Source organism: Rana temporaria, chromosome 2 (genome assembly GCF_905171775.1).
Source record: "Rana temporaria chromosome 2, aRanTem1.1, whole genome shotgun sequence".
Lineage (NCBI taxonomy): Eukaryota > Metazoa > Chordata > Amphibia > Anura > Ranidae > Rana > Rana temporaria.
Genome location: NC_053490.1, coordinates 132,153,236 through 132,162,454, shown reverse-complemented (window position 1 = coordinate 132,162,454; position 9,219 = coordinate 132,153,236). Strand labels below are relative to the sequence as shown.

Genomic DNA, 9,219 nt, shown 5'->3' with positions numbered 1-9,219 from the left:
CCCTCTACCACCTAGCAACAATCTTATAGGATATCTCCTGATATTTGTTGCAGATAAATGCTTTATGGGCAAAAAAATCGATTTCTGTCTTTTTGATTCTTACGGAAGGAATGCTGTAACTCACTTTCCCAGGTAGTAAGGAACTTTGGATCATCTTCTGAGGTCACGCTTGTAACCATAGGGTCAGAAGACGACAAGGAATGCCTCATAGCTCCCTCCCCAAGACAAGATTCCTCGAAGGGCATTAAAGCGGAGTTCCGGCCACAATTTCACTTTTTAAATATAAATACCCCTGTAATACACAAGCTTAATGTATTCTAGTAAAGTTAGTCTGTAAACTAAGGTCCGTTTTGTTAGGTTGTTACAGCATTTAGACACTTTATTAAATAGAAATTGACTGGGGCCATCTTAAGTGTGGGCATCATGAAGCCAGACTGTATGACTTCCTGGATTTCAGCCTTGCAGATCTCGCACATGCTCAGTGCTGCACAAGCAGTGTCAGATCAGGTTTCAGCACCTGTGCTGTCCAAGTCACATGATTCTTTGAGACTGGGGAGTGCACAGACTCCTGGAAAGTTACACCCACTACATTCCCAGGAGTCTGTGCGGTGTAGGTTAGGAAGCATTAAGCACCTAGGTGCAGGAAGTGGGAAGATTAACTATTCTGCCTAGCAACAACACTTTGAAGGCATCTAAAAAAAAAAAAAAAAATTCAAAGGACTAATGACATTTTTTTAAAACTACTGATGTAATGTTATATTTATGGGTGGAACTCCACTTTAAGTCCCTTAGGTAAAAAATGCATAAAGTATGAAAGTTGGTGTTGGCACCAGACGTCTAGTTCTGATACGCCATAAGATGGTAGACCACAGAGGGAGGTTTAAACTGACACGCAGCTATAAACTGTGGTGTACATACTACCCCTTGCACAGTCCAGATACAAAATGCTGGCCTGCAGGAAACTCTACATGACATACTGTATGATAGGTGTCATTGGGGAGGGAAAGCTTCTGATGTTAAAGCGGAGTTCTACCCAAAATTTGGAACTTCTGCTTTTTGGAACCCTACCCCCCACCGGTGTCACATTTGGCACCTTTCAGGGGGGAGCAGATACATGTGTAATAAAGGTATTTTGCTCCTACTTCCGGGCATAGATACCCGAGCCACCCACGGTATCCACGTCCCCCCAGCGTACTTCTGGGAGACACACAGATCCTAGAAGACAGCAGTGACCAGTGGGATAGTGCAGCACGAGTCGCGCATGCGCAGTAGAGAACCAGGAAGTGAAGCCGCAAGGCTTCACTTCCTGATTCCCTTACTGAAGATGGTGGCGGCATGACCCGAGAGCCGATCGATAGATTGGCTTTGGGGTGACGACATCACGGGTGCCCTGGATAGGTAAGTTTCCTTATTTTAAAAATCAGCAGCTGCAGTATTTGTAGCTGCTGACTTTTAAAAAAAAAAATTGGGCGGACCTCCACTTTAAGTAAGGTAAAGATCTGGTCCAGTTTTCGGAATGTAGGACCTATTAGTAAATGTGTGGTCAGCGATCTGCCGTTTTTGAAGCGTAAATAAACTCTCCTGTCCTTTCAGCCAAGGAAGCTGCCATCTTAGCTTCTGTTTGAACTGCCATGGTGCTGCACATGTGATCAGTTATGACACCAGACATTTAATGGTTTGGCAGTTTGGTTGCTAGCACCAGCATATGTGACTGTTAGGGCCCTTTCACACGTACGGACCGTATGTCCGCATTTTCATCCGTCCATTTGCGGATGAAAATTGGACATACATGGGTGCTTATGTTATTACGGGTGTCAGCGGATGACCATCCGCTGACACCCGTAATTGTCTGCCTCCGCAAAGATCCGCATTTGCGGACGGAAGAAAACCCTATTTTTCTTCCGTCTGCCGGATCGGATGAACACGGACATACGGTCCGTGTTCATCCGATCCCCCAGAGGGGAGAGCGAAGGAAAGAGAGGGCGGTCCCTGCACAGTGTGCGGGGACCGCCCTGTCAGCTGCCAGCTCAGCGGGGATTTTACGGAGGATCCCCGCTGAGCTTTTGAGGACACGCGGAGTGGATCATTACTGATCCGCCCGTGTGAAAGGGCCCTTAGCAATCCTGACTTTTTAAAACAGTTTAAATGATAATTGTTGATTATTGTTTTGCATCTGTATTTCTTGCCTAGCTGAGAAGGATATCAGCTGTCACCAGAACTAGTGTCCCCACTGGAAGATTTCCACTCTATTCCTGTTTTGGTGACTACCCAACATTTGGATTTTTCTTTTACTGTCAATCTCAGTAATAACGATAAACAGGACAGGGTGAATCTCTCTAACAGGGGACACAAACAGCAATACAAAATTGACAGGGGTCCTAATCCATCTCCAATATATAAAAAAGCTAAACAAAAGTTTTGCTTTTAGTTTTACCTTAATAGTGTTTTTTACTTGACCGAAAAGAGGGACGATTGAGGAGAGAAGAGAGACAAAGGGAATATGGTTCTAAAGAACTGGAGCAGGTGACCATCTGCCTGAATAATGGTGGCCTTACACACTTATGTTTTCTGAATGGTGTGCAATTTGTTCAAAATGATAAAATCAGCAAACAAATTAATAGACATAACTTCCCTCCTGATTGGTTCTCAATTTCAATTTAGATTGGCCAGGATGGAAAGTTATCATTGGTTTTGTATTTATTTTCCAGCGCTGTGATGCGTTGTTCATGAATTTGATCAAAAAGATTATGAGATCCCTGGTTGACATTGGGGTAGATTCAGGTAGCAATTACGCCTGCGTATCCATAGATACGCAGCGTAATTGCTAATTTGCGCCGGCGTATCGACTTTTCTGTATTCAGAGAGCTAGATACGCCGACTGTAGCCTAAGATATGACTGGCATAAGGCTCTTATGTCGTCGTACCGTAGGCTGCATTCTTACGCTGGCCGCTAGGTGGCGTTCCCGTAGTGGTCAGCGTAGAGTATGCAAATTGCATACTCACGCCGATTCACAACCGTACGCGCGGCCGGCGTTCGCATTTTACGTTGTTTGTGTTCGTCGGTTTCTGCGTAAGGCTGCTCATGCTATTAGCAGGAGCAGCCAATGCTAAGTATACCCGTCGTTCCCGCGTCGCGATTTTTGAAAATTACGTCATTTGCGTAAGTGAATGGTGAATGGCGCTGGACGCCATTTACGTTCACGTTGAAGCAAATGACGTCCTTGCAACGTCATTTACCGCAATGCACGTCGGGAAAGTTTCCCGACGGAGCATGCGCACTACGTTCGGCGCTGGAACGCGCCTAATTTAAATGATCCACGCCCCCTACGGGATCATTTAAATTACGCGCGCTTACGCCGGCCAGTTTTACGGAGCGTACGCGCAAATTACGGGGCTACTGCTTCGTGAATGAAGCGTAGCGCAAGTAATTTACGGAGGCGTAGCGTAAAAACGGAACACTGCGCCTCCGTAAGAGTGCGCAGCCCTACCTGAATCTACCCCACTGTATCTTCCATCTATTGGTCAAAATCCACTTTCCTGTGTATGTCATATCAATTGATTGCGTTGTTGACTATCGATTGATCATTCCGAACTAGAGAGATTTTTCAGAACTTAATCCTTTATTGAAGTATCTATGGCCACCATTAGATTTAGCTTCCATTCACACCTGTGTGATTTGTCGTGTTTTGGTTGTTACATGACAACAACGCATGTCAAGAAGAATCCCATTATTGTTTGATGGGTGCCTAAACAACTACGCAATGCGCTTCCACGCCAGTCAGAGAAAGGTGCAGGAGTAGACTAAGGGCACGGTATCATTCAAATCTATAGAATGTGTTTTCATAAAAGCACATCAAAAATGCAGACAGCACCTAAAAACGCACAGGTGTGAACAGTGCCTGCTCTGAATGAGAATATTTGAAATAACTGGGCATGTATATTGAATAAAAACAACAAACACCCAAATTACATCTCTGTCTCTACCAGGAAAGACAGGATACAACTCAGAAAAAAATAAACATATGCTTCTCCTGTATACAGCACGCCTATCTAAACACACACAAACGGAAAGCCTTCTAGTTTGGGCTCTTCCGCTCACCGTCCTGTACTCTCAACCAAAGCCAAGCAAAGCGCTTCCGTCAACAAGCTGTCTGCGCGGAGCCTTCTCTTTCCGGACGTCTGATTGGTTTCTGCTGTTTCCGGCCCTACACCATCCTATTCTGATTGGCCCATTGGGCTGTCGGTCAACCTGTGCTTGGCGGCGGTGATAGGTTGTGGCGGGATTGGCTGCATACAAAGATGGGATCCTAGCAGGTAAAGATGGAGCTGCTTCAATGTTCTGGGAGATGGAATCGATGTTATGTACTATGGGGCAATGGGTGGACGGGGCGCCCATCTATTACCATCCTCAATGTATAGCTTTACCTCTACACCTTCTATTTATTTACTGCACCGTGCTGTAGGGTCTGGGATGTGCTCAGCTCTTATATCTGTCTTCATTCTTGTAGCAGATGAATATATCCATAATATATATATAACTTTTTTTTATTACTATTATCTGTAGTTATAAAAAAAAAAAAAAAAATCTATAATGTTTTTTTATTTTTTATTATTATTATTATTATTGGGAATATGTGTCTATCCTTTAAAACTGCCGGAAAAAAAAATACATAATGCCTATGTTTATTATTTTAAGGGGGGGGGGGATATAATTTATATATATATATATATATATATATATATATATATATATATATATATATATCCTGTTTATTTTAAAAGGAGGTTTTACATGGTTAAAAAACATGTAAAACAAAAACTGTAATCTCTCTTACACACTTATGTTTTCTGACAACTTAATAGACCTAACTTCCCTTCTGATTGATTTTCAATTTAGATTGCAATCGATTGGCTATATATACTCCAATTTTTTTTTTTTTTATATTAATATTCATTTTATTATACTTTTACATTTTTGAATTGAGGCTTCCCGATACCCAGACATGACTTTGTAAAATTATATTTCCTAGGCCATTAGTGAAGTGTTATTTAGTAGAATTGGTATACTCCCAATTGGTATAATATGGTATAATACTATTGGTATACCCCCCCCCCCCCCCCCCCCCCAATGATGAAAATCTCTTTATTTTTCAGTTATTCAGCAGCATCTGCCGCCACCGCCACCACCACCACCGCCGCCGTACATGCCAGTCATCATGAATTTTGATGGCATGGACCCAGGTTTGGCCGACTATGGCCCCGCCATGCATGCTTCAATGGATCCAGTACTTGATCCTCACCTGAACCCTGGTCTAATGCAGTCTGTGGAGCTGGACCATGACCGTGTTGGGCTGGAGGGCATGCCTGTCCAGGAGCCTGTGCGCATCATGGAAGGGATGTATTCTGAGCTGCACACAGCTGTTTCTGAGGTTGGAGTTCCTGTCTCCGCGGTGCACTTTGATGTCCATGAGGAGATGCTGTGGGTTGGCAACCATGGGGTGAGTGTGAATAGGCTGCCTCGAGCCATACCAGCCTTTAATTTGTCCATTGCTAAATATGCACCAACATGGAGGCTCTCTTAGACTAGAGTTAAGATTGCACTATGCAGCAGGTTCTTGACGATACAGTACAGCTTCCACTTATTCCAAATTTTGTGGAGCTAAATCCTTGTGTGGGGTGTGTTTTTTTTTTTTTTTTTTTTTTTTTTTTTTTTTATTGTATTTGTTGTCATGGAAAGAGTAGAAAAGATTTAGACTGGCAAGCAATATCCAGAGCATTTTTTATTTTTGGTGTGGGAATCCCTCCTGCTGGGCCATTGTCCTGTTTTTCCAGTGCAGGTGAAGGCAGTGATTATTGCTAGCAGCTATAGTAGATGCTTGCAATCTTCACAAGAGAATCCAGCAGGCTGGTTATACCCAAGTTGATTGCTCACCTTGATACACTCAGCCTGCCCATTAACTGTTGATCTCAGCTGGTTCCTGCTGAACTGGCTGAGATTTGAACCGTGTATGACTGGCCTTAGAACTCCTGATGATGGGTTTCAACCATTCCCCCCATTCTCAGTTTGATTTTAAGGGGAGAAAAAAAAATGCTCAACGGAATAAGGTGTAATGGTTGTATATTCTTTGCTCCAGTGTTCTTCTCCACCCTGGGTTGTCCACCCATACAATGCAGGGCTATTGGCATCTTTAAGAGGGTTCTGGGGACCGGTCACACACATGGCGCCTACCCGAGTGAGAGAAATGTTACTCATTGTTTAATTCTTGCAGCTTTTTTTGTTCCAAAGCTGGGCATCTAAGTATGAAGCTTCCTAGCCTGCAATCAGCTGTTTAACCACTTGCTTACTGGGCACATATACCCCCCTCCTGCCCAGGTGAAATTTCAGCTTTCGGCACTGCGTCGCTTTAACTAACAATTGCACGGTCGTACGACGTGGCTCCCAAACAAAATTGACGACTTTTTTTTTTTTTTCTTCCCACAAGTAGAGCTTTCTTTTGGTGGTCGCCTGTGCGGTTTTTATTTTTTGCGCTATAAACAAAAAAGAGCGACATTTTTTTACTTGTTGCTATAATAAATATCCCAATTAAAAAAAAAAAAAAAAAAAAATTTTTTCTCAGTTTAGGCCGATGCGTATTCTTCTACATATTTTTGGTAAAAAAAAAAAATAAAATCGCAATAAGCGACTGGTTTGCGCAAAAGTTATAGCGCCTATACGTGTAAAGTTGGGGGGTGGTAAAACCCTGCAGTAGAGTTTACTGCCCCCCAATTCCTACCCTCTTCAGCTGTTGAAGCAGCAGCCAAAGGTGTACCCATGCCACAGCTGGAATTAAAACCCCCTGTTGCTATTGGTGGGTGCTACCACCTGCCAATCATGACCCATTCAAGTAAATGGGGCCACTCTGCAAGCATCCCACAACTGCATGCTTCTGTGGGGTCCAAAGGGTTAATGCAGGTCGTGAGAAAGCAATTCTGCCTGCTTTAACCCCTTATTTGCTGTACTGCAGGGCACTCGCAGAGCAGCCTTAACCACTTCCCGACCGCCGCATGTAAATGTACGTCCACAGTATGGCACGTACAGGCACATGGGCGTTCATGTACGTCCTTGCCTTCTAGCGGGTGGGGGGTCCGATCGGGACCCCCCCCCCCCCGCTACATGCAGCGGTCGGGTTCGCTCGGGGAGCGATCCGGGACGACGGCGCGGCTATTTGTTTATAGCCGCTCCGTCGCGATCGCTCCCCGGAGCTGAAGAACGGGGAGAGCCGTATGTAAACACGGCTTCCCCGTGCTTCACTGTGGTGGCTGCATCGATCGTGTCATCCCCTTTATAGGGGAGACACAATCGATGACGTCAGTCCTACAGCCACACCCCCCTACAGTTGTAAACACACACTAGGTGCACCCTAACTCCTACAGCGCCCCCTGTGGTTAACTCCCAAACTGCAACTGTCATTTTCACAATAAAGAATGCAATTTAAATGCATTTTTTGCTGTGAAAATGACAATGGTCCCAAAAATGTGTCAAAATTGTCCGAAGAGTCCGCCATAATGTCGCAGTCACGAAAAAAATTGCTGATCGCCGCCATTAGTAGTAAAAAAAAATAAAAATGCAATAAAACTATCCCCTATTTTGTAAACGCTATACATTTTGCGCAAACCAATCGATAAACGTTTATTGCGATTTTTTATTTTATTTTTTTTGAAGAATACGTATCGGCCTAAACTGAGGGAAAAAAATGTTTTTATATATGTTTTTGGGGGATATTTATTATAACAAAGTAAAAAATATTGCATTTTTTTCAAAATTGTCGCTTTATTTTTATTTATAGCGTAAAAAATAAAAACCGCAGAGGTGATCAAATACCACCAAAAGAAAGCTCTATTTGTGGGGAAAAAAAGGACGCCAATTTTGTTTGGGGGCCACGTTGCATGACTGCGCAATTGTCTGTTAAAGCGACGCAGTCCCGAACTGTAAAAACACCTTGGGTCTTTAGGCAGCATTTTGGTCCGGGGCTTAAGTGGTTAAACAATGACAGGATGTATAACTCCTGCGACATGTGTACACCCCTGGTCACTGTAGCTAAAGGGGTACAGTTGGGGCAGGGGTGATAAAAAAACTTGTCTTAATTATGGGGTTTTACCAACCCCCAAAACTGTAAATGAACCCTTACTGTACAGAGTCTCCTATAAAGGCTGCTTTTACACTGAAGTGCTGAGGTTTACCTGCACTGTGGGTGCAGTGCATCTTCTACTTCCCTGGGTTATCTGTGCTTTGCCATAGAGACTTGTATTGTATCCTGCTTTCAGAAAGTGCACCAAACCCGCGAGATGTAATAGTCCTATAGTCTATGGCTAAGCGCAGGAAAGCTGCAGGTACACTGTATCCGTGGTGTGGGTAAACCACAGTGCATCGGTGTGAAAGCTGCCCTATACTATTATGCCTGGTGTAGTGCTTCACACTGACTTGCAGGTCTCTTCTTTTCTGCTGCTGGCACCACTCTGAGACCACTAACTGGGATAAGATTTGGCGTGCTGTTGGTATCACTATGCATGGGACAAGAGCTTGCTCCCTACAGCTCCAACTTTGCATGTAGTCCCTCTGCGTTGCACTCTGATGCTCTGGAATGGCGGGTCAGCAAACCCAGACCGCAATCTACTGGTAGATCGCCATCTACAGGTTGCTGACCCCCAACTAAAATTAACTAAATGGGATTCCCAATCCTTATGCAGAGGAATTGGTAAACCTATTTAATTTGAACTTCTTCCTTTTTTTTCTTCCTCTATCACTTTGCAGCAGGGAAAACCTTTGACCTTCAGCAGTGGATATTTCAATATTGCAGCCTGTATTTATAATAAAATATGTTCAGGAATTGAGTCTATTTTTTATTTGTTTAACAGGGCCATGCCACCTCCTTCTTCAGTCCTGCTCTTGAGAGATATTCATCTTTCCAAGTGCATGCAGCAAATGATATCCGGCAGATTCAGAGTCTGGAGAATGGGGTTGGTTTCCTCACCAAGAATAACCTGAAATATGTGACACGCGGTGGACTGATCATCTTTGACTACCTGTGAGTTCCAGTTTTTTGGCTGTGACTAACGAGCTACTTCTCACCCAATGAGATGGCATTCATACTGGTTCATGTTGGACTTTGATTTCCTCGTTGACAGCTGTGGTTTTACTGTGGGCAGTGCCCCCTTTTCTCTCTGTGTGTGTGTGTGTGT

The 9,219-nt window shown here is 43.8% G+C and overlaps 1 protein-coding gene across 1 annotated transcript in view; it reads left to right on the top strand.

Moving 5' to 3' along the window:
- Positions 1-4,334: 4,334 nt before the first annotated feature.
- Positions 4,335-9,219, top strand: part of PAN2 (poly(A) specific ribonuclease subunit PAN2) — a 61,514-nt gene continuing 56,629 nt past the window's right edge. Inside the window, exons 1-3 of the mRNA XM_040341069.1 lie at positions 4,335-4,413; positions 5,155-5,498; positions 8,896-9,065. Of these exons, the coding sequence (XP_040197003.1) occupies positions 4,335-4,413; positions 5,155-5,498; positions 8,896-9,065 (593 nt within the window). The remainder of the gene's footprint in view (positions 4,414-5,154; positions 5,499-8,895; positions 9,066-9,219) is intronic.